We start from the raw sequence: 26,832 nt of genomic DNA, 5'->3' as shown, positions 1-26,832 counted from the left end.
TTTGTTTTGTTTGGGGGGGGGTTGTTTTTTTTTCTTTTGTTCCCCCAATCCATTGAGGACCAGTAATTTTGTAAAATATAGTAAAAGTAAATTATTAGAAGAATAAAATGAAAATAAGACATAAAATAGAAGCTCAAGGTTTTATTATTTTATTCAACAGATTATCAGTCTCTAAGCACTCATAATTTTCTTCCTGAGCTCATTGCCGAGTAGTACCAATTTGCAGATGAACACCAGCCCTTGGGTCAGATGTGGCACTGTAGGATCAGCACTGGACTACAAACCCCAAGGTTAGCGGTTCAAACCCACCAGCTGCTCCTTGGAAACTCTAGACAGGGTCCCGTCAAGTCGGAACCGGCTTAATGGCTCTCAACAACAACGGGTAAAGGCATGAGTCCCTGGGTAGCACAAACAGCTGGGCTACTTACCAAAATGGTGTTTTAAAACTACCCAGAGGCACCTCGGCAAGGCATTCGGCTTGCTATAGGTCACAGCCATGAAACACTGTGGAGAACAGTTGGACCCTGAAACATAGGGTTGCCATGATCAGAATCCATTCGATGACAGCTGACAACGGCTGATCTGGGCAAATGAGAACAAGGAAACAAGGGAACTTCCAAAAGTAGATGGAAATGGAATTAAAAGATGTTGGAGGTTTCCCACAAACTTTTAATCCCCCTCGTGTGAACAGAGAGGTGACGTTCCTCTGGGTCTCTGAAAGGGGCCTGGAGAGTGGTGCTGAAGGAAATTAGGCTGGAAGGACAGGCAGAGGCCCCCTGGTCAAGAGCTCTGTGTCAGAATCCTGGTGGGAGCATTCTACTTATTCAAGCATCCAAGAGCAAGATCAGAATTACATTTCAGAAAAAATCACTGGTGTGGCACAAAGAATGGATCAAGAAAAAAAGGTGGAGATGCTGCTTAGGAGATACAGCCATCCGGGTGGGGGTGAGGGAGCTAACAGGCAGCAGCGGTGGAGTCAGAAGAAGACTTCCAGGAGGAAGCCAGGTGGCACAGTGATTAAGCGCTCTGCTGTTAACCTGCAGATTGGTCATTGGCACCCTTCAGCCTCTGTGTGGGAGAAACATGTGGCAGTCTGCTCCCGTAAAGACTGCAATCTTGGAAACCCTGTAGGCTAGTTCTACTCTGTCCTGGAGTCTCTGTCTATGAGTTGTAATCGACTCTGCAATAGTGGCTTCTTTGGAGTTTAGTGATGGACAGTGTTAAAAGCGGAAGGTCTGATACCATCAATTTTAGAGGCCACTGAGGTTCAGAGAGGTGGCACTTGTCCCTGGCTCAGGACCAGTGTTCTTGCTCCTTGATTAGCTGACCAGACAGTGCTGCAGATTCTGTGGGCATTCCACATGTCTCTCCACAGGGCTGCGTCTGAAATGAAAGAAGGTCCATGGGAAGGAGCAGGGAGAGTTGAGGTGGCAGCGCATGCACCCACAGGCCCCCACCCCCACCCCCAGCTCTCAATCACTACCTTAATGACAGGAGCTGCCCCAGGAGCCCCCTGTGTCCTGGAGTAGCAGTAAAATTCACATAAATCCTGTTAAGGCAGTCAGTGGGATTTTTAGTATCATTTTATAAGAACAAAGGTTGCTCTCACCTATACGCCAAACATTAACAGACAATTAAAAGAACAGGGAAATTTTTCCTTTCTGGTAATTCCTGAAATTGACTTACTTCTAGACTTTTCTTCAGGGCTGGCTCTAGATTAGAGTGGATTGAGAGTGTGTCAGAACCATTGAGGTTCCTGAGGTGCTATCCTGGCCTTAGGTCATCCCCTAGAGAGAGGACCCCAACAGACAGGACAGTTTCATGTTGGTACCAGAGGTCCCAGATGGTGGCCAAGGTCCTGGTACAAACGCAGGACACACCCAGCTTCCTCATAATTCTCCCATCCTCCCTAGCCCAAGCCTTCAGCTCCCTGGAGCCGCAGAACTTGAGAGGGCGGAGTTGTGGCTTCTGTTAACAACCACTTACTTGGGTCATGTACTCATTGCAACTCAAGTCAATTACAACCCCTAGTGACCAGATACGACAGAGCCAACCTACTCCACAAGGTTTCCAAAGCTGTATTCTTTGTAGAAGTCCAATGCCGCATCTTCTCTACTGTGAAGACAACTTTCAAAGGTTCACAAAAGCCAGCCTTTCAGTTAGCAGCCAAGTGCTTACCCACTATGCCACCAGGTTGCTTTTATCAGGGACATAGTATGTGCAAGTCAGTGTCGCACAAGAATTTATGCTCTTGGCTGCTAACTGACCAATTGCTAGTTCAAACCCATCCAGAGGCACCTGGTAAGAAAGGCCTGGTGCTGATCTGCTTATGAAAAGTTACAGCCATGAAAGCCCTTTGAATCAACTCAATAGCAAACTGATTTTATCTTTTTTTTTTTTTTAATGTGCAGATCACTAAGTTGAACACTGGAGGAAACTCAAAAATATAGAGAGAGGAAAATGTGATCTCTCATAGAGGTCACATTTTGTTGTTGCTGCTGTTGTCAGGTGCCATTGAGTCACTTGTGACTCATAGCAACCTCGTGCACAACAAAATACAACACTGCCCAGTCCTGCACCATTCTCACCAGTGTTGTTATTTATGCTTGAACCCATTGCTGCTGCCACTGTGCCAGACAATCTCATGTGGGTCTTTGTCTTTTTCACTGACCCTCTGCTTTACCAAGCATGACGTCCTTCTCCAGGGACTGATCCCTCCTGATAATATGTTTGAAGTATGAGAGAAGAAGTCTTGCCATCCTGACTTCTAAGGAGTATTCTGGCTGTACTTCTTCCACCACAGATTCGTTCTTCTAGAAATCCATGGTACTTTTAATATTCTTCTTCACCACCATAACTCAAAAACATCAGCTCTTCTATGGTCTTTCTTTATCATTGTCCAGCTTTCACATGCATATGAGGCTTTTAGAAATACCATGGCTTGGGTCAGGCACACCTTAGTCCTCAAACTGACATCTGTGCTCTTCAATACTTTAAAGAGGTCTTGTGCAGAAGATTTGCCTAATATAACTTGACTGCTGTTTCCATGCATGCTGATAATGGATCCAAGCAAAATGACATCTTTGACAACTTCAATCTTTTCTCCATTTATCATAATATCATTTATTGATCCACTGGTGAGAATTTTTGTTTTCTGTACACTAAGTTACAACCCATATTGAAGGTTATGGTCTGTCATCTTCATCAGTGAATGTTCTAAGTCCTCTTCACTTTGAGCAAGCAAAGTTGTATCATCGACATGTTGCAAAGACTCATTGTTGTCACTGAGTCAGTCTCCAATCCTGATGCCTAGTAATCTAGGATTATTTACTCAGTATACAGATTAAATAATTATGATGAAAGATTACAACCCTGGTGCACACCTTTTCTGATTTTAAACCATTCAGTGTCCCCTTGTTCTGATCGAACGACTAACTTGGTCTGTGTACAGGTTCGTCATGAGTACAATTAAGTGTTCCAGAATACCCATTCTGTGAAATGTTGTCCATAGCTTGTCATGGTCTACACAATATAAAGTATTGCAAAGATAAACAACTTTCTATTATTCTCTGCTTTGAGCCAAGATCTATCTGATGTCAACAATGGTAACCCTCATTCCACATCACTGTCTGAAACCAACTTGAAGAATCTCTGGCAGTTCCTTGTCAGTGTACTGCTGTAGCCATTTTTCACTTACCTTTAGCAAAATTTTACTTGCATGTGATATTAACGAGATTATCCAGTGATTTCCACATTCTGTTAGGTCACCTCTCTTTTGAATGGGCACAAATACTAATCTCTACAATCAGTTGGCCAGGTAACTGTCTTCCAGATTTCTTGGCATAGATGAGTGAGTGCCTCCAGTGCTGAATCAGTTTGTTGAAAGATTTCAACGTGTATTCCATCAATTCCCAGAGCCTTGTTCTTTTCCAATGCTTTCAATGTACCTTGGACTTCTTCCTTCAGTACTCTTGGCCCTTGATCATATGCTTCCTCTTGAAATTGTTGAACAGCAAATAAAGATCCTGAAAGTTTTACTCCATCCACATCTTCATGGTCATCTCTACTTTGAGGAGGCAGCTCTTCCCCAGTTGTCTTTTGAGTGACTTCCAATCTGGGAGGCTCATCTTCCAGCACTGTATCTGACAGTATTCTGGTATTGTTCATGATATTTCAGTATTCAATATTCATTATTCCACTGCTATTCATAAGGTTTTCAGTGGCTAACCATTCAGAAAGTAGCCCTCCTCTCCTTCTTCCTACTTTGTTTTAGTTTGGTAGCTCAGCTGAAACCGGTCCACCGTTTGTGACCCTCCTGGTATTTAAAATACTGATGACGTAGCATCCGGCATCACAGCAGCACACAAGCCAAATGTAGTATGAAAAACCGGTAGACTAATGGTGGAGCTCATACTTTAGTTGGAAAAATAAAAAAGCCAATAATAATAGCAGCCTAATACAAGATTTTGGAACTCTTGCTCTCTGCTGGCTCTTCTTTGAAGCCCCATGACCTTGATTGACTTCCTGAGGTAAATGGGTGGTAGCATTGTTAGAAATTCTTAAATGTGGACATAGTACCTGGAGTTGATTCCTCATTTCTGAAAGCACATGTGAAAACTATAGCAGATTTGAATGTGTGGAATAAAATGCTTTCATTTCTCTCCACGTTGACTACAAAAGTGGCCTTGGAGGGTCTGAGTTTTATAACACCTCTGAATGTGTTCACTGTTGAGTTTGTACCCTAAATAATAAGGCAGGGAGAGGATAGAAAGCAAAGACTGCTGTACAGTTTGAGTTTGATTAGATTGCATTTGAAGAACAGCTACCATTTCATTTCCTGGTAATTTGGTGTTTTATTTCTGGTGCATTTCCATTGTCCAGAAGGTGAAAATTAAGTTCTCCAGCTACTAACAGGATTTCCCTGGATTTCTCTCACTACCCTTCAACTTATTCTGCCGAAAATAATGGGTCACCCGTGATGACCTGCCCAGCATTTGTCAGTGCAGGTTAGAACTAGGTGATCCACAACGTAGACTTACCTTGTCTTATTGTACCGATTGGAGCTGCTGATACTGAACTGATTTGAATTCCTACATCTCAGTGTTTCCGAATTTGATTTTGGCAGAGACCGGTGAGGTAGACAAAGGTGTTGTGACTGATGGAGCCAAACTAGTTCTTGAGACATTGTATCCATTGCCTGAAATACTAGTGGCAGGCTGTGGTCCTATATGTCCAACCAGTTTTGGCACTTTGGCTCCTTGATATGTCACCCAGAGAGTTGTTTATAAGCCACTTGTGACACTTAACAATATATTAGAATCCCCTGCCCAAGACCCAAACGTTGACAGTCAACATCTAGAATTTATTGTTGATATCCTTTATTGGTTTTTATATTTATCAAAACTTTAGGTGATAGATCAGACGAATTTATATGGTTTTTCTCTGATGACATCCTAGCTAAGGTTTCTGTAGCACTTAATGAGTTTCAGGCACTGTTCTAAGCAATTCACATCTAACAACTCATAGCTTCTGTGGGACAGGAAGTTTTGTTATCGTGCTGAATAAGGAAGGACAGAGTAGTTTTGCAACTTGCCCCAAGTCACACAGCTAATGAATGGTAGGTCCCAAGACTCAAACGCAGGCTCCAAAGTCTGTACCTTTAACCTCACATTGAACTGCCTCTTAACATTGCACTGATGGAGGTTAGTTTAGTGACTTCCCCAAGTCACACAGGGAAGACAAGGAAGCCGACTGAGGAGGTAAATGGGAGTGGCACTCTCCATCAGAGCGTAGTTGCGGATTTCCATTGGCCTCTGTCAGTCTGGGCAGCACAGGGTTCCCTTCTTGGCTGTGCTTCTGGATGTTCTCTGTCTCCAGGATTGGCCACTGTGGATTTGTTACCAAATAAGGTCATCAGTGTTGACTCTTGTTCCCCAGGAAATGGAAAATATGCCCCATTATTATTTTTGCATTAAATCTTAAGTTAGCAAAAGGTCTTTGATTGCATCTGGAATATACGTAGGGGGCCCTAGTGGCACAGTAAGATCAGCAGTTCAAACCCAACCATTCGTAAGAGAAAGATACTACTAGAGTCTGCTTCTGTAAAGATGACAGCTTCGGAAACCCAATGGGGCAGTTCTGCACTGTCTTACAGGGTTGCTATGATTTGACTTGATGGCAGTGGGGTTTGGAGTGTGCATGTGGACATATATGATTTTGCTGTATAAGCTACTTATGGAACAAAATCCAGAGTTAGCGACCACCACCTATTTAGACTAAGGTTTATCATCTAGCAACCTTAACGGAGAAATTGGGGTGCTAGGGAAATTGACCAAAGTGAAATAATCATTCTTCATTGGGTTAAGATGAATCCACCCTTCAGGCAAAAATGAGTGAGACCTTAAAAAGTCTCATCTGCTGCTTTTGCTTACAGGCATGGTCATACTCTCTAAATACAAATAACACAGGGAAACTAAAAAAGAAATCCCTCCCTTATTTGTGGATTATGTTTATTTTTAAGGTCTTACGAAGCTGTGATTATTCACATTAATACATTCAATAACCAGTTACCAATGAGTAGAATCTGACTCATGGTGATCTCCTGTGTGTCAGGGTAGAACTGTGCTCCCGACGGTTGACAATGGCTGAGAGTAGAACCAGGGCTTTCTTCCCACATGTCTCAGGGAGACTTGAATCTTCAACCTTTCTGTTAGCAGCCAAGCACATTCACTCTTTGGACCATCCAAGGACACCTATACATTTAATAGATTACTTCTACTAAGAAGAATACTACGATATAAAATCGGAAACATTCTTTGGACAGGATCTCTACATAGAAATACTCAATTATATTTTTTAAATGAACAACTAAAATGACTGTCTTAGGAAGCCTGGGTTCAGCGATTGTAAAACCAAGTGCTGGGGACAGAGTCGGTGCTTAAAAATATTGGTAAATTCTCTCAAAGGCACTTTTTCAGGAAAAAAAATTATTTTGCATTGTTTGCTGTTGTCATATATCTAATCTGCCATTACAAGTAGCGTTATCCTTGGACTTTTTAATCTGATGAGGGAAACAAGGCTTTTTATGCAAAACATAGAGAACAAAGGAAATTTAAATTGTGGGGCACATATTAAATCCAAGGACCTGAGAGTGTCCTTTTGGGTTTCATCTCTGATGGGGATAGCAGGTAGCCAGATGAGACCTGCTGAGGTGGCCAAAAGTTCCGGTTCAAGTCAGAAAGTCACCTCCCCTCTGATGTTGCAAAAAGCAGTATTAATGCTGCCAATGGTTTGTGTTTAGCCAGTTGCCAAAAGCAGCCTGCACATCCCTTCCTGAGGTTGGTTCTGTAAACTTGATGCCTTCCTGTCGTAAAACACTCCACACATCACCCCCTCCTGACAGTGCTCAGACTTCCTTTCACTGGCTATGCATGTGTGCCTACTGGCTGTTACAACATTTGCTGCTTGTTTATCCCAAACTGAAAAGTAATTCTAACCTTAGCCAAGCAAGAACATCATGATTTCCCAACGTCTTCAGGTGCTACCAGATCTGTGTCCTTTTATAGTATGGGTAGCCGTGTGCTTCTGGTAGAGGGAACCAGCCTAACTAGACAGGCCAAGATATTTCATGGTCCATTCACTTGTGGGTCTGTGTGTTTGTCATGACATCTCATTTGTCTGCTTCATCTCTCTGAGAATAGAACCTTAGCAGTCCCCACTTCATAACAATGATAATAGGAATCTTGCGTGGTCATGGCTAGCGGTGGGGGCCTCTCCGAGTCCCTGTGGTTGAAACAGTTGATGTACTTGCCTGTTAACCTAACTACATTTTCAAGTCTTGAGTCTACCCAAGAGCACCTAGGCAGAAAGGTCTGGCTGTGTACTTCCAAAAAATCAGTGCTTGAAAACCCTATGAATCTCAGGGGACAACTGGGTCAACTGGCATAACTTTGCTCTTCAAGATAATGTTCTACACGCTAGTCGGATGAGTACTGACTGCCTGGGGTCTTTAAAGCTTCCAAGCAATCATCCAAGGTAGGAGTATTGCTTTCTTCTCATCTGGAGAAAAGGACAGTGAAGAAAACTACAGGCTCAAAGCAGAAGTGGGTCCACAGAAACAATGACCTAGATGAGCCGGAGACCAAATAAAACAAAACCAAAAAAACTAGAGGAGGCCCAGCTCCTGCTACTAACCATGTGACCAGGAACACAAGAAAGTTAGAATGGGAGAGAAATAGAGAACAAAAGTTAAATTCATAAAGAAGAGCAGACTTACTAGACTAATAGACTAGTTGTTGTTATTGTTAAGTACCTTGTGTTGGTTCCAAGTCATATAGACCTGGATAGTTTTTCCAAGGAGCCGCTGTTGAGCCACCGACCTTGCCACCCAAACTGACCTTGGCGTCCAGTGCATTACCCTGTAGTGCCACACCAGGACTCAACCCCAAAACCATCACCTAAGATGCCCTTTTTCCTCAACTTTACTTGAGAAAACTCTCAGCCAATTGATAGATTAGCCTTTAAAACAAGTAATAACACCCATAAGACATGTGCTTCTTTAAAACAAGCAACTCTACAGAGTCAAATGCTGAACATTTCTCTAAAAGCAAAGATGGAAGGCAAAGAGGGGCCAGGGAACCTAGATGGATGGGGCAGGCAGGGTAGAAATGGTGAAAATATTGACATATTGTGGGGATTGTAGTCAGTGTCGTGGAACAGTGGAACACATCTCTGGGTGTCTGTCTTTGAATTGTTGTGTCGGAATTGTTGAAGGAGAATCTAATTTGCTGTGTAAACTTTCATCTATTGTTGTAGTTATGTGCCATCAAGTCGATTCTGACCCATAGTGACTCTGTATAGGGTTTCCAAGGAGCGGCTGGTGAGTTTGAACTGCCAACCTTACAGTTCAAGCCAACCTTGACATCAAGTGCTTTTCCTATGATGCCACAACACCAGGACTCCAAACTTTCACCTAAAACACAATAAAATATTTTTTAAAAAAGAAAACCCCGTGGACCCAGTTCTATCTGACACACTGGGGGTAACCATGAATTGGAATTGAATGGAAAGCAACTGGAAAAAAGGAACCCTGTAATGTGTATTGTTGTTGTTGTTGTTATATGCCGTCGAGTTGGTTTCGACACATAGCGATCCTGTATAAGGTTTCCGAGGCTGTAAATCTTTATGAGAACAGAAAGCCTCATCTTTCTCCCGCGGAGCAGCTGGTAGTTTCAAACTGCTGACCTTGCGGTTCGCAGCCCGATTCGTAACCACTACACTACCAGAGCTCCTTGTAATGTGTATAGACTATCTCTATATAAGCTTGTTTATTGGTATCGGTACATAAACCTGGTAGTCTGTGTCAGCCCCTGGCTATCCACAAGTCTACTTCACAGCCTACTCCACTGATTGTGATTAGGCTCTTATTGTGTAAGAGGGATCAAATTCTGAGTCCTTCTCTCTGGTAATCCTTTCTTAGTTCACCTTTGGCATGTGCCCTGCAGCCAGCCCACCAGCAAGGAGGTCCTCCGTGTCCTTTAGGACCTCAGAATCCCCGGTGGCTCTCTCACCCAGTTTATGTTTTTGCCCTTGAGTGACTCACTAGCAAAAAACCTCCATTTCTTGGTTGGATTTTTGCAGCCAGGAAGCCAAGCCGCCTTAGAGGTGGTTTCCATGGGTCAACTGCACTCAGCTTTCTGCCTTTGGAGGAAAACTCAGAAGTGAGGCATGATTTGACTTGTGTTGACCTCTTTACTTCTCCCTTGGATTTGCAAGCCCAGATAGACCCTTGGCCCCAGCAACCTGTCTCTGTCAGAGCCAGGCTCAATGGTCAGGAACCTCTAACCTGCCGAGGGATTATCATCTCCTTGTGTCTTTCTCTGAGACCTGCTTTTCTGCCCTTGCTAGTCCATCTGTGAACTGAACACTGCTAGGTATCATGTAAGAAATGTGTTGGCAGGAAGAGCCAGTGAGAGAGGTTTTCTTGGCCACTGTAAAATAGAAGTACTGTAAAGAGCTCTTACGTGCATTTGTGCCTCTTTAACCCGGCGATTTCAACCCTCCTAGGGGCAGAGGACATGGGATGAAGCAGGAGAATTTTAAGGCTAACCTGTCAGCTTGATGGCTCATTTATTTGATGGCCCTGTGGAGACACATCATCTGCACACCATGGGTGTTAATCAAACTCATTTCCTACTGCATTTGTCCCAAGAGTCACTGAATGTTGCCCTTGCGCATATTTTCCTACCATGGGACAAAGAGAGAGGAATCCTCTTGGTCCCTTTGCTCAAGTTAGTTGCCTCCATGTGTACACAGTGGTGGCAAAGGTAGGAATGTGGTGCCTGCATTCCAAAGGCATCAAACCCTCACAACTGGATCGAGACCAACACCTGGTCTATGGGCTTCATTGGTGAGTCGCAGGCCCTACTTTACTAGTTTTTGTCAGTCACAGCAGAATCAACTATGACTCATGGAGATCCTATCTGTGTCAAAGCAGAACTGTACGCTCTAGGGTTTTCAGTGGCTGATTCTTTGGAAGTCGATTGCCAGGAGCCTCTGGGTAGACTTGAACCTCCAATATTTTGGTTAACAGCCAAGCATATTAACTGTTTGCACCCAAAAAAGGTTTGATAGCAAGATTTTTTTTCTCAGAGGTCATTTTTATGACCATTTCTCAGCCTTTGTACTTATTGGGAGGAAGTATGAAGAGGTGGAGCAAAGCGAGAGCCTCAGAAAAGCATTCTGAGGAGATGTTTTTCTGGGTTGGAAGTGGTCTTATTGACTATTTTCTGTACTTATTAGAAAATGAATTATCTTCCATTCAGCTTCATAATGATAAATGTTCAGGTCTCACATAACGGGTCTTGAACAGGTGTTTCAATATATCAGACTTAGAAAACCAGATAGGGTGTTGTTTCATTAGAAATGATGTGGAAAAGCTCTCTTACTTATTAGGAATGTTACTCGTCTCAACAACCGCTTCATTTTCATACTTAACTTGGTTAAGACTGCATGCACACCGTGGGACTGTTGAAAATCCAAGTGCCACCCATACCCTTTCTATATATGGGGGGCATTGTAGGTAGTTTCAGTAGAGAAAAATAAGCATGTGGCAACAGGCTGGGAATCCTGTGTCCACAATTTTGGGCCCAGAATTTTTGTGAGGAAGATGATTCTGTTCAGTGTGCATGACGCCTGAGTTCCTAAGAAATCCTTTCCATTCCTACCACTGAGTAATTTTCCTACACATCTTCTTTGGAAATTCAGGCCTTAAAAGGCACAGAAACTAAAAATAATCAAGGCCAAAAATATATGAATATAAACATATATTTTAGTGATTTCCCTAGTTTATGAAAATAATGTATGATTCCCATAAGAAATTTAGAAACTAACACTGAAGAATATAAATATCACTCATAAACATGTCAGCCAGAAATCGACTTTTAGCGTTTCTCTTTTATCTGGTCTCTCTTTCTCCTCTCCTCTCTTTGTTTCCTAGAAACCATAATCAATTTGAGTACATGAAAATATAAAACTTACAGTAAGCAAAGTTGAAAAGCAAACCATGAAGTAATATTTGCAGCAGATACATTATTACTATTCATTATGTGTGGTGACATTTCTTTAAAAAAAAATCAATTTTTTAAAAAATGGGTTAAGACTTAGAATAGGCCATGGTCATAGATATACAAATGGAATTTAAATATAAATTTACATACATACATGCATACATATGTGTGTGTATGTTGTTAGTAGCAATCAAGTTGGTTCCAACTCACAGCAATCCTATATAGTTTTCGAGGAGGAGCTGGTGGATATGAACTGCTGACCTTGTGGTTAGTAGTCCACAGCTTATCCTACAAAACCACACCAGGACCCTATATGTATGTATGTTAAGTGCCGTTGAGGCAGTACTAACTCTTCATGACCCACTATAGGGTTTCCAAGATTGTAAATCTTTGCAGGAGCAGTTACTGGTGGCCTCAAACCACTGACCTTGTGCTTCGCAGTCCAGTATTTATCTTACAGAGCCATCGCATTCCCCATAAATGCTTAGGTCGCATATGTTATAATATTGTTATCATATGAAGGAGTCCTGGTGTGGCGCTGTGGGCTAATGTGTCAGACTGCAAAGTCATTTGAACTGCAAGGTTAGTGGTTCAAGTTACAAGCTTCTCCTTGGAAACCCTATATAGGGTTGCTATGGGTTGGAATCGACTCAATGGCACTTAACAACAGCAACAACAATCATATGAAATTGCTATTACTATGAAATGTTTATTATACATTCTGGTTTATATCCTTTTATGGGCCACATCACTCATATCAAGCAGCTATTTGTATTTTTACTGTACTTGCACACACCACACACATGCACACACCTGTTTCCCTTTTGGACTACCCCTTACTAAGAACAAATATACACCACGCATGTTCATTCAAGAGCCTTAGTGGCACAGTCAGTTAAGCATTGGGCTGTTAATTGAAAGGTAAGTGGCTTGACTCTACCACTTGCTCTAAGAAAGCAAAATGAGGCCGTCTGCTTCTGTAAAGATATACAGCCTTGGAAACACTACAGAGCAGTTGTTACTCTGTCGTCTAGAATCCCTATGAGTCAGAAGCTACTCAAAGGCAGTGGTTTGGATTTGTATATGTGTGTGTGTGCATGTGTGTGTATGTGTCTATGTATGCATTATTTGTGTATGAGTCACTGTATCAAAAATAAATGATCAGTGTTCAACCATTTCAAGAGGTAGCATATGATCCAGAGCCAACGGTACTGAAGGAAGAAGTCTGAGGAGCACTGCAGCCACTGGCAAAGAACAAGCCTCCAGAAATCGATAAAATACACATTGAAATCTTTGAACAAATTGATGTTGCACATGAAGCATTCATTCATCTATGCCAAGAAATTTGAAAGACAACTTACCTGGCTGACTGCTAGGAAAAGATCCCTATGTGTGCCCATTCCTAAGAGAGGCTCCTCAATGGAATGCAAAATCATCAAGCAATGTCCTTAATATCACATGCAAGTAAAGTTTTGCAGTAGATAATTCAAAATTGGCTGCAACAGTACATAGACAGGGAACTGTAAGAGGTTCAGGCCAGATTCAGATGATGACATGGAACAAGGGATATCACTGTTGACTGCTGACATCAGCTGGATCTTGGCTGAAAGCAGAGGATACCATAAAGATCTGTACTTTATGGTGGTGGTGTACCATTGAGTCACTTCTGACACTTAGCGACCCTGCATGGAGTTTTCAAGGCTGTAAATCTTTACAGGAACACAAAGTCTCATCTCCTGCGGAATGGATGGTAGTTTCGAACTGCTGACATTGAGGTTAACAACCCAATTTGTAACCACTACACTATTTGTACTTTACAGATTATGCAAATGTTTACAACTGTAAATTATGGCTAGCACTGCAGAGAATGGGTATTCTAGAACACCCAACTGTACTCATAAAGAACCTGCACATAGACCAAAGGCAGTCGTTAGGACAGAACAAGGGGATACTGAATGCTTTAAAATCAGGTTTGTATCCTTTCACCATATTTATTCAAGCTGTATGCTGAACAAATAATCCAAGAAAAGTAGATTATATGAAGAAGAATTTAGCATCAGAATTGGTGAAAGCCTCATAGGAAACAGTAGATGATATAATTTTGCTTGTTGAAAGTGAAGAGAACTTAAAATACTGATGAAGATCAAAGACCACGGCAGCCTCAATGTGGGTTGCACCTCAGTGTGAAGTAAACAAAAATCTTCACCACTGGACCAATAACATCAAGCTAAATGGAGAGAAAACAGAAGTTGTCTAAAACCTCATTTTGCTTGCATCCACAATCAACACACATGGAAGCAGCAATCAGGAATTCAACTGATGTATTGCATTAAGAAAGTCTGCTACACAAGACCTATTTAAAGTGCTCAAGAGGAAAGATGTCAGTTTGAGGACTAAGGTGTGCTTTACCCAAGCCATGGTATTTTCCCGAGCCTCAGATGCATGTGAAAGTTGGACAATGAATAAGAAAGGTTAGAAGAATTGACACATTTGAGTTGTGGTGCTGGACAAGAATATTGAAAGCACATGGACTGCCAGAAGAACAAATAAATCTGTGTTGGAAGAAGTACAGAAAGACTTCCTTAGAAGTCCTTATGGCCAGACTTCGTCTCTCATACTTCAGACATGATATGAGGAGGGATCGGTCTCTGTAGATCCCTATAGGTCATCATGCTTGATAAATGGAGGGTCAGCAAAAAAAAAAAAAAAGATGACCTCCAACGAGATGGATTTGCACAGTGACAGCAGCAGTAGTTTTAAGATTACAATTATGAGGATGATGCAGACTTGGGTAGTGTTTTGTTCTATTGTATATAGAGTCACTACGAGTCAGAACAAACTCGACAGCACTTAACAACAATATACATTTAATATTTTTTAAAGCCTAACTTCATTAGTAAACAAAAAATAAATTTAAGACACGGGATCATTATTTACTAGCAGATTGGCAAGGATTACAAAGATAGTTACATTTAACCCTGACTGAGGAAGTCAAGAAATGACACTCCCATTTACTCTTGTAGAAATATAATTTGATACAATATGGCAGTTGATCAACATGGATTTAAAATTTACATAGTTATAGCCATTGGCACAGCATTTCCAAGTTTAGAAATGTATCCTAAATAAACACTACAAATGTACAAAGAGTATTCACTAAGACTTTGAAGTTGCACAAGAAAATTACCAGTAACCTAAATGTTCATGGAGGAGACTAGTTAAATTGTGGTGTATGATGGGATTGTGTATAACCATCTCAGAGGATGAAGCCAAGCTATATTTATAGGATGTAGAAATAGGACCAAAATACTTGCTGAGAAAAGCAAGTTACATCTAGTTAGTAAAACATTGAGCAGAAAAGACTGGAAGAAAATGAAACCATCATCATTGTCTCTTTTTCAGCAGTGATTGATTTTTATATGATGACAGTATTACTTTTATAATAAAAAGATCATTCTCAAAAGATACAAAAAATTCTGCTATAGGCATTTTCCTACATTTTTAGTTCTACATAAAAATTTTAAACTTCCATAAAAAGTTATGGATTGTTCATAATTTATTTAGCTCCCCCATTAGTACATAAATGAGCTTGTTTCAAAATGTTGCTATTATAAGATACAATAACAAATATCTGCTTAAAATAAAATACATATACACCCACAAGAACATCACATTATGTGGCAGAAATTGAGAATTTAGCCTAGAAAAATCCACCAGACTGTGTTCAGATTCCCATTTTACAAGTAGCTTTCATGGGAATTTTGAATATATCCTCCAAACCAAAACCCATTGTTGTTAGGTTGCTTCTAATAAATAGCAATTTTATTTGTTACTTTTGTGGTTATTAAGTGCTGTCTAGTTGATTCCCAGCCATGGCAACCCTGTATAGGGTTTCTGAGGAGCAACTGGTGGGTTTGAACCGCCGACATTGTGTGCCCAAGACTGTAAATCTTTACAGGAATAGATTGCCTCATCTTTCTTTTGTGGAGCCGCTGGTGGGTTTGAACTGCCAATCTTTCAGTTAGCAGCTGAGCACTTAACCATTGTGCCACTGGACTCCTTGTTTAATGTATATAGTTGACATTTTCTCATCCCTTTAAGTACTGGTGTGGCACTGTAGAATAAACACTCAACCACAAGGTTGGCGGTTCAAACTTACCAGCCACTCCTTGGAAACCCTATACAGGGTTGCTAAGGGTCAGAACCGACTCAGTGGCACTTAACAACAACAACAACAAAGTCCTAACAAGCCTAAAGGTGTCCCCCAGGGAAGCAGAAGAGTTAGGCACCTGCAACTTTCACAGCTCAGCTATGCTGACCCCACTCTAGGAAGGGCCATTCTGAGTCTGTCACTAGTATCTGTGATCAAATTAATCAGGTATCTCATCTTTAGGATATTCTCCTTTCAAGACTCAGCCCCAGGTCCTCTTCCTCCCACCGTATTACCTTTCCCCAGGAGAACTCATTCACATCCTGCTGATTTGTATTGTATATCCAGCTTTGCCCTTTCCTGTTAGTTCTAGCCACTTCTCTTCAGTGCCTGTTAACGCATCTCCACTTGGATATTTAAAATAAATAAATAAATAGCTACTCTTTCATGTCCAAAATAAATTCTGTGAACCGGAACCGTGACTGTGTTTGTGACACCTCTTTTGCTCTTTGCATCTTCCGTTATTAAATGCCTTCATTCATAATCCACCCTCTTCTCTCTACTTTTACTGCCCCCACCCTAGTTCTGGCCATTGTCTTTTCTTTTCTGGGTGCTCCAATAGCTTCCCAACTGGTCTCTTCAGATTCACTCTCAACCCTCCAATCTGTTCTCCATGCTGGAGCTGGACCCGTCCTGTCAGATTACAAATCCAGTGTCATCCCTGCCCTGTGTAAAACTGTTCAGTGCCTTCTCTTTTAATCTTAGACTAAAGACTGAAAACCTCACGGAAAGCCCACAGGGTCCTGCCTCATGTAGCTGGGGCCGTTTCCTTCACTCCTTCTCCAGCCACGCTACACTTTAGTTCCTTCATGTGCTGCGCTCCCCCTCACCTGTCTTCTCTCTGCCTACAATGCTGTTTTCCCTTCTTTCTCTCTCTTTCCTTGATTAACAATCGTCACAGCTCTGCTGAAAAGCTGAGGGGTGGTTTTTTGGGGGTGGGGAACATCCCAGGACTAAATCCCATTATGTATATATTCCTTTTTTTAAAAAATTGTACTTATCATAGCATGTAATTATAAATTCACTGGTGTGATTACCCAATTGTCAGACTCTTCCACCAGACGTTCAGTTTTCTGAGGATGTGGAGGGTACCCCTTTGGTTACTGTTAAATCCCCAACCACACGCTCATTCCCAGTGTCTGACTCAAATGAGGCCGATGCTCAGAGATTCGCTAGATGTGAGAATGGTTGAAATGTTGTGTCAGTGACAAGGGCCACTGCTATCTAACCCATGATAAAATTAAATTAGGCTTTGGGTATTTCAGTGATTTTTCAAAGTTCGTTTTTATCCATTTAACTTCATCAGTCTTACTGGGGGGGAAATTCAAGTTTATGTAAATTCAGACACCAAAAATATAAGCCAGTACTATATATGTTTTTGTTTTGAAATACTCACTCTTAGCAAATGCTGTCCCATAACATTTGCCCACATTCTTCTCCTTGAATGAATTTTGACTAATTTGCAGAGGACAGTATATTATTTTTCTGAAACTTTCACTACTGGAGAGAAATTTGTTAGGCACTCTGTAAGCTTCTTCCTTCAAGGATTATATAAAACAACTCAACTCCTCTGGATTCACAAGTTTGAGTGCCGTAGGATAATGCAAGGCCAGGTTGAACCATAAGGTTGGTGAGCTTGAACCACGGACTTTGCTGTTCAAATGACTTTGCATTCTGACGCATTAGCCCACAGCGCCACACCAGGACTCCTCTTGCATTTCATAGAGATCTGCAAAAATATCCTTTTGTCATAGTGTATTATACAGAGTATGGAGTCCTGGTGTGACGCTGTGACTAATGCATCAGACTGCAAAGTCGTTTGAACTGTAAGGTAGGTGGTTCAAGCTCACCAGCTGCTCCTTGGAAACCCTATACAGGGTCGCTATGGGTTAGAATTGACTCGACGACACTTAACATTCTAGGGAGTACTGGTGTGGTGCTGTAGGATAAGTACTGGACTGAGAACCACAAAGTTGGTAAGTCAAACACACCAGCCACTCCTTGGAAACCACCCTAAACGGGGTCGCTATGAGTTGGAACCAACTCGACAGAACTTAACATTATAGGATATTAGTTGATTCTCTAGGATGGCTCTTGTTTTTTGATGGGTGAAGTCCTCTCAGGAAATGGTCTACCAGGAGGATTTGTCAATGACACCACTAGGCAGAAGGGAGAGTGTTTGTTGTTATGAGTAACAAGTTCTAGGCCTTGGAAGTGAACAGACTTCTGCTCTAATCCTGCCTTTACCACTGACTGGCTGTATTTGACCTAGAACCTACTTCACATGGTTGTTTTTAGGACAAAAATAAGATAACACAGATAAAGCACTTTGCTTTTTTACGGTATGGTAGCAACTGATGCCACTATTATTCTTATCCTCAGAAGATTTCTCAAAATTTTCTAGATACACGTACATACAAATGTGCAAATAGGCAACAGCATGCAAACTACAGAGTTTATGATATTAAGGAATTATATATAAAAAATTTTTAGCTGTGATACTGGTACAAAGTTGTATTTTGTTGAAGAATCATCTTTTAGATACAAATATTAAAATATTTATAGGTTATATTAGTTGATGTGGATTTGCTTTAAAATGATCTGAAAAAAACTGGTTAGAAACAAGATTGGGCCTATCTGTCTTGTTGAGGTGCAGTCAAGTGGGTTCCGACTCACAGTGACCCTGTATTGGTAGATTTGAACCGCCATTCTTGCTATTTATTAGCAGTCCAGTGCTTATCCTACAGCATCACACCAGGACGCCCTGGTGAGTATGGGAGAGATTGTATTAGCCTCTATATTTTGTATATGTTTTAAAGTGCCCGTGACAACAGTTTAAAACATACACTGAAAATGGTGAGTCTGTGCGTGTGAACAGACCTCAGATTCATTGTCAGTAGGGTCACCTTTCACTTTCCTCTATGTCTTTTGGTGGTGTAACTGATTCTAGTGAGCTAAGCAGTGAGACTCTAGCCATCCAATTTTATTATTCTCAGAATAACTCATGATGGAAGCAAAATGCATTCAATTTCTGAATCTCCTTTGTGTTCCACCACTTGGGAATCCTCTGTGAAACTCCTGTGGGCATGTTAAATACCCCTGATTACCCAGCTAGAACAATAGACTTTTCTTTCACACAATCCTAGATGCTAGAATAACTCTTTCTACCCTTCTCTGCTGGCATGACAAAGAACTAGCTAGTAAATACTGGTGCTCAGTGAGCTCATGAATGGTGAATCCTTAGTCGTGTGTTTGGCATCTTGTGATCTGGGCCTCTGCCCTGTATGAACTTGTAATCCTCATTGTGTAGCCTTGTTAAGTTTGGCTGCTAAGTCACATGTTGGCATAGGAGGCTGAGAAACTCCAAAGCCAAATTCTGAGCTCTCTCTGTGTATTTTAAATTAAAGTCAGAAGTCATAGGGTGGCTTTTTTCTTTTTCTTTTTGACTTTTGCTCCCTGAACCTTGATTTTCAACAAAGCCCATTATTTACCTTTAGAGTAGAAGCTGACCATGACGGTAAATGACTCTGTAGGCTTTGTATTTGACCAACCCTCTCAAAGGCTTGCTCTTCTATTTGAATAAAAGTCACCAAGAGGAAACTATTTCCTGTAGGTTCTTTGTGCTTTATAACGTCCCTTCCTAAATAAGTTTCCCTCTACAAACACACTGCAGAAAAGAATTTGAACTTAGCTCTCAGGATTCTTCTCTTCCCTCCCAGATCTGTCACTAAGAGGTGAAGTCCATGACTTTTTATAAGTTTAAATACTTGGGTAAAAGGGTACTCTGTGAAATTTATGAATTTTTCTTCCTTCTCTTAAAATAAGACAGATTCTGAGCTTCCCATCATCACTCATTGGTCAGTTTGTCGTACTTTGGTGACTTGTGAGTTGCTGTGATTCTGGAAGCTAGGCCATGGGTATTTTAAACACCAGCAGGGTCACCTAGGGTGGACAGGTTTCAGATGAGCTTTCAGATGAAGACAGACTAGGAAGAAGGAAAGACGAACTACTTTCGAATATTTAGTCACTGAAAACCTTATGAATGGCAGTGGAACACAGTCAGCACCAGAATATTTATTGAAACATGATGCATCAATTGTGAAGTTGGCATTGGACCGGGCAGTGTTTCTGTTGTGCATAGGGTCGCTCTAACTTGATGATGCCTAACAACAACAACAACAACAACTGAGCTGCCCAGGGTGTCCCCAGAAGTATCCTTCTGAAAGGTTTTCACCTCACCGTCTTTTTGCTCAGTACTGAGCTGGAGCTAGAGAGGAGTAAGGCCCAAGCCCTGCTAATGGAGAAGATAGACACAGACAGACAGACACTCTCTGGAATACAACGCAACGTGTGCGCTAATCGATGCATGAACCAGATGCCCTAGGGACCAGAGTTGACCTTGGCTGTGTTCTTGGGTAGTGCAAAAGCTTAATGTGCTCATCTACTAACAAAGTGGCTGGAAGTTCAGGTTCACCCAGAAGAAAGATTTGATGATCTACTTTCAAAAAAATTAGTCATTGAAAACCCTGTGGTGCACATGGAACACAGTGTACTCTGACACACGTAGCGTTGCCTTGAGTTGTAATTGACTCGATGGAACCTGGTTGTTGGTATTGTGTACCATCGAGTCAAATCCAGTGCATAGCGAACCTGTATAGGGTTTCTGAGAGCGACTGGTGGATTTGAATGCCAGCCTTGTGGTTGCCAGGTCAGTGCTTATCCAATAGCACCATACCAGGGCTCATGGCAACTGGTATGTCTGGGGAAATCAGGAAATACGCAACAGTAGAGATGTGTGCAGTATTTGAGCTGAGGGAAGGAAGAGCGGAAACCTGAAACCCCTTGGGATCCCATCTTGAGAGTTGTGTCCTACTAGAAGTACTTGGTGAAAAACTGGTAATGGCTCTTCCTCCCCTCCTACCCCCACCCCCCCAGGGCTTGTACTGTTCTGAGAATACCTAAAATTAGACTGCGGAGTCAGGACTAAGGTGTGTAACCTGCCTTTGTGCCCCCAAGCATTCTGTGAGCAGGATGTGCTGCTCAGCTCTGTCTCTGGAACAATGAGGCTGTGTTTCTAATCATCTTTGCATGGAGCCTTGTGACCAGGGACTTACAGAACTGCTTGCTAAGCACCTTTCTCTCCCAGAACAATCCCTGCTCCCCGTGGCAGTAGCTGAGTAAGAAGTAATCAGACCTCTTACCTGGGATGTTACTCACAAACTCTCTTGAGCAATCTCAGGTTAGCTTACGCGCAGTAAGACCAGTGTGGGTTTCTGTTAGCACTTGTTCCTGTTGCCTGAGAAAGTTTTTTCCGAAACCTTACCAGGCATAGCAGCTTCGGGAAGGTTCAGAAACTCAGTAACCTTGTTTGGCAATGTGGGAAAATCAGAGCACTCTAGGCTCAGGTCCACATGGATCAGCACCGCTGGCCTAGAATCTGCTGTTAATGAAGCCAAGTTCACTCACAGGCTCAATGCATCACAGCCCTGTCATCTCTCTGGGCCGCAGATTGATCTCTGGTTGCAGCCAGCTGCCTCACTAATGTTTACCATCAGTCTCTGAGGAACTGAAGGACCAGCTTTGATAGGTCTTTCCAGTTTGAACTTGACCCTGTCAGCAGTCTCGCTAACATGTAAATAACCACCATAACCCCCACCACCCCTGGCTCTTGCTATTCCAACTCCATGTGGGTTAGATAAGTTTTGCTCATTTTGTGTGTGTCTCTATGTGTCTAGGCTGTTCCATAACATTTGCCCATGATCTTCTCTTTGGATGAATTTTGACAAATTTGCAGAGGACTGCATATTAGCTTCTGAATCTTTCATCACTGGAGAAAGATTTGCTATACATTCCTGTATTCCTTTCTTCAGGGATTGTATAAAATCTACTTAACTCCTTCTTTGTTCACAAACTAAAAACCAAAGCAAAAAGATCTTACCCCACTGGAAACAATCCTTGTATGGGAAATAGAAAGATTCTGAAGGTAGAATGGGGTGGGAGGCTGGGTTTGGTTTAGAGCAAAAGTAGGAAATGTCCAGCCTGCAGGCTGTATTGTTGTTGTGAAGTGCCATTGAGTCGATGCTGACCCATAGCGGCCCTGTATAGGGTGTCCAAGGAGCAGCTGGTGAGCTTAAACCACCGACCTTGCAGTTCAAATGGCTTTGCAGTCTGGCGCATTAACCCACAGCGTCACACCAGGACTCCTGTGGGCTGTATAAGGCCCCTGAAATAATTTGGTCTGACCCTGGCAACGCAACCACAGTTCCAGCCATCAACACTATTGTTAAGTGCTGTTGAGTTGGTTCCAAGCCATAGTGACCCTGTTGGGTTTCCAAGGAGTGGCTGGTGAGTTTGCGGTACAAACTGACTTTGTAGTCCAGTGCTTTAACCCATAGCACCGACCAGGATTCTAGCTATCGCACTGTTTTGTTGTTGTGGCTAAGTGCTGTCGAGTTGGTTCCGGCCCATAGCGACCCTATTATATAGGGTTTCCAATGAGTGGCTGATGAGCTTGAACCACCGGCCTCGTGATACAAGCCGACCTTTCAGTCTAGCACATTAACCCACAGCGCCACACCAGGACTCCAGCCATCACATAAAAGTTTGACCAAATATAGCAGGCTAATTCGTAAGTTGATAACTTTGTATGGCCCATGAATGGTGTTCTATAAATTTTGGCAGCAAAAAGGTTCTCCAACCCTCTGGTTTAGAGGCAGGGAAGGTCTGCTTTACTGAAGTGGGTGTGCAGAAACTCGCGGCACCTTGGCGTTACACCCGCCCTTCCCTTTCCACATCAGGAGCAAAGAGCAGGTCTGTTTTGTTCTCCCATTGATCTGTGCCTGGAAAACGCTGCTGGTGGAACCACACTTAGCGGGCATTCCTGGAAGACCGGAATCCATTCTCTTTCTTGGGCATGTTCCCATGCCTACTGCTGTGTGTCCATGAGCCCTTCATGGTCAGGCTATATCAACTCACAGGGCGGTGTGGGGATCGGTCACACCAGTCCTGTCAGCACCTCCTCCCTCTGAGCCCACAGCATGGCCCAGGCCTGGACAGAGGCCAGTCTTTCCCCTTGGGCCAAGCAGGCCAACAGATCTTTTATTCTCAGATCAGGAATATGGAAACAGAGCCATGAAAGCCATTCCGCAACATCTTATGAGTCTGAATCACCGCAGCAGTCAGCTCCGACCACTGTGAGGGGGGCAGCACCTCTCCCAGCTGAATAGAAGCAGGAGACCCAAGTCCAGGGAGGCCACATGCACTGACTTGTCTGTAGCCACTACCTGTGTCCCCTGCATGATGGGCAGCTGACTCCTCACTGAAGTTTGCTTCTAACCACATAACTCCTTAAAAAAGGAAAGCATTATTCATAGTTGCCCCAAACTGGAAGCAATCAAGTTATGTCCTCCAATAGATGAATGGATAAATAAATTGTATGCTGTTAACTGCTGCCGAGTCGGTTCTGACTCAGAGTAACTCTGTATAGGGTTTCCAAGTGAATTTGAACTGCTGACATAATAATTCCCAGTCCAGTTTTGATCCTACAGTACCACACCAGAAGTAGTTGGTTTTGTGGCATTGTGGGTCTGTTTGAACCACAAGGTCGGAAGTTCAAGCTCACCAGCTGCTCCTCGGAAATCCTATACAGGGGTTACTATGGGTCAGAACTGATTTGACAACACTTGTGTTGTCAAGTCAGTGTGCATATATATATATATGTGTGTGTGTGTGTGTGTGTATACACACATACATATATGCACACATATATATATACGTGGTGGTGGTGTGGATGGAGTCAGTTTTGACTCATAGCTATCCTGCATAGGGTTTTCAAAGCTGTAAATCTTTACAGGAGCAGAAAGCCTCATCTTTCTCCCACAAAACAGCTGATCTTGAGTTTAGCAACCTGACTCATAACAGGTACACTATCAGAGCTCTATATAAATTATATATGTGTCTTCTAACATGTTGTGGGAAAATTCCCTTGTGTTTTCATTCCATTGTTCCATGAACTTTTTGAAGCCTGTCCTTATATATTTTTGAACAAGCCTTTATTGAGTGCACTGTGAACCTTATAATCTTTCCATCACAGATCTATTAGTCTAAGAAGTCTGTCTCCTCGTTATACTGTGAGCTCCTCAGGGATGAATATCTTTGTGCACTTGAACCCTATCACTGCTCCAGACACAGTCAGTCACTTGTCCAATAAATTGTTCCTCAAGTGAACGTCAGTGGGCAGGAGTGGATGCTAGAGTGGAAACGGGGAAGGTAAGGGTAGATTATACTTTCAGGATAAGTGGGACTCCTGAAAATGTTGCATTCTAAAGGGAAGCTGACTCTTTTTATATGTGGATAGGCCGGTCATATGCACTCATCATCTAGGAACTATGAAGCAAATTCCGAGACTTGTTCTAAGCATTTTGAGCCTAGAGAACCTGGAGTGCAAAGACCATGAGCAGTTTTTGAAGGAAAGCTCACTCAGTCACACCAGGTCACATTGTGGTCTAACCCTGAGCTAGTTCATCCAGAGGGATGGTCCATTACATACTTTTTTTTAAAAAAGATTTTTATTGTGGATTGAGTGAAAATTTACAGGACAGATCATCAGTTTTACATTCAACAAAATCATACGCCTTGTTTCATTACAATGATTATAATCCCCTCCATGTACCATCAGTTAACAGTTAAAAAAAAAACAAAAAACTAAAGTGAATAAACACTTAGGCGTATATAATAATTTACACCACCAAAGGGCACATTCTGCTAGTCTGCCTCCAGGCTGCCAACTCTCAGTCCCTCTCTTCCCATGAATCTAGAGTCATCAGCTGCTCCCTCTCTCCACGTCCCCATCTCTGCCGTCACTGCTTCTCTAGATAAGGTCTTGCATTCTGCTTGTGCTCTTCTCCCTTGATGATCCTAGGGTCCTTTGTTTCTGGACTGTAAGATTCACTACTCCCCCGTTTTTGTTACAAAACTTCCACCTTTACAATTGTGACAGTCGCAGTTAGTCATGATTAACAATTACTCACTATTGAATTATAAGAATCTTATCTTCATCTCTTTTAGCCAGACCCATCCAGACAAGATGAAAACTATTCAGTGAGGACTCTATCTTCCCCCACACACTCTTACACTAAACACCCTCTTGAAAACTTATAAGCCTTTATCGCCCCCTCATTTTAGGTAGCCACTCCTATTGTGGTGCTGTGGGTTAATGCACCAGACTGAAAATCATTTGAACTGCAGGCTCACTAGCTGCTCCTCGGAAATCCTATAAGGGGCGCTATAGATCAGAACCGACTCAACAGCACGTAAGAACAACAATGTCTAAGTTGACCCCATTACATGCTCTTATCTGTTTCTTTCAGAGATCTGAAACTGGACAATGTCCTGTTGGACCACGAAGGCCATTGTAAACTGGCAGACTTCGGAATGTGCAAAGAAGGGATCTGTAACGGGGCCACCACAGCAACGTTCTGCGGTACACCCGACTATATTGCTCCAGAGGTAAGTGCAATGACTAGGTGCAGCTTTTGACATTCGAGCTCTCCAGTAACCCCACTCAGCAATACCAGAGGTTGCTTCTGCTCTACAGCTCTGTGGGCAAAACAGGAAAGCTGACACCTCCAGGCCAGCTCGCATATGGCTCCTTTTGTGAAGGATGGCTGAAAATGTCTTAGTATGTCTACATAGGAAATTTTTAGCTTTGAGGTTACTATAGACTAGTCATAAGTGAGAACAAAGTGTGCTCCATTGACTATTATTTTTCTTGTAGTATCTCCTCAGTGATTTAATCCTAGCTCTACTTAGCAGAAGTAAAGAAAAACTCATGAATATTCCTCATTTTTCCCATGTGTGAGCCGAGTCTCTTCCTTGTAGCAGTTAGTTGCTGTGAACTCAGTTCTGACACATGACTACCTGTTGTATGTCAGAGTAGAATCCCAATCCATATGGGTTTTTTTTAACAATGTTTTATTGTGAATTATGTGATAGTTTACATGGGAGAACATTAGTTTTACATTCATTCTATCGTATATCGTTTCATTGCCATGGTTATAATCCCCTCCATGCATCATCAACCAACTGAATGGTATACCCTGCAAGCCTGCCCCCCGGTCGTCAGCACACAGCCCCTCTCCCTTTCAGGGTCTAAAGTCCCCAGCAGCTCCATCTCTCCACATCATCTTCTCTGCCTCCATCTCTGGCATCACTGCTTCTCTGTGTATGGTCCCACACTCTGCACTTGTCCCTTGATGGTCCCAGGGACCTTTGCTCCTGGACTGCAAAGTCGATCACTCCCCTCCTTTTTCTACAAAATGTCTATCTTTACATTTCCAACCCTCACAGTCAGTCCTGATAGCAATTATTCACTATTGTACCACAAGAGACCTATCCCCATTTCCTTTCATCATCCCCACACAGACAGATTGGATACTACTCAGTGGAGTTTCTACCTTCCTCCACGCCCTCTGGATCTAGGCTCCATCTTGAAAGGTTGTAAGCCAGTTACGTCTTGCCTTTGTTGCCCCACCCCCATATTGGGTAGCCAATGTCCAAGTTGCCCATCCCTGTCTACCCTGTGTAGAGAGGGGGTAGGAATGATCCTCGCTGTAAAAATGTGTTCCCTCTTTTGAGCTACTGCATCCATAAGTATAGGTCAAGTTCGTCACATTGTATCAGATTACTCTTTTTTTCCTCTTCTTCTTCTAGTTGAGCTCTGTTCATCCATCTATTGAGGCTAGGTCAAGTGATTATTATTATCTGCATCCACATGACTTTGGGTTTTATTGTGGATTGAGTGAAAGTTTACAGGGCATATCATCAGTTTTACATTCAACAAATCATATATACCTTGCTTCATTACATTGATTATAATCCCCTCCATGTACCATCAGTTAAAAGTATTTCTCTCTATCCACTTTAGCTTTTTAAAAAACAAACAAAGAAAACCACTCAGGCACATATAGTAATTTACATCTCCAAAGGGCACATTCTGCAAGTCTGCTCCTGGCCACCAGCTCTTAGTACTTCTCTTCTTAGTCCATGAATATAGAG

The 26,832-nt window shown here is 42.3% G+C and overlaps 1 protein-coding gene across 1 annotated transcript in view; it reads left to right on the top strand.

The window, feature by feature from the left end:
- PRKCH (protein kinase C, eta) overlaps positions 1-26,832 on the top strand; it is a 376,249-nt gene that overhangs the window by 321,132 nt on the left and 28,285 nt on the right. Inside the window, exon 11 of the mRNA XM_006864635.1 lies at positions 25,146-25,284. Coding sequence (XP_006864697.1) covers positions 25,146-25,284 — 139 coding nt within the window. The remainder of the gene's footprint in view (positions 1-25,145; positions 25,285-26,832) is intronic.

This window comes from Chrysochloris asiatica, unplaced genomic scaffold (genome assembly GCF_000296735.1).
Source record: "Chrysochloris asiatica unplaced genomic scaffold, ChrAsi1.0 scaffold00067, whole genome shotgun sequence".
NCBI classification, from domain to species: domain Eukaryota; kingdom Metazoa; phylum Chordata; class Mammalia; order Afrosoricida; family Chrysochloridae; genus Chrysochloris; species Chrysochloris asiatica.
The sequence above is the reverse complement of the archived record's forward strand: the minus strand, read 5'-3'. Positions and strand labels throughout refer to the sequence as shown.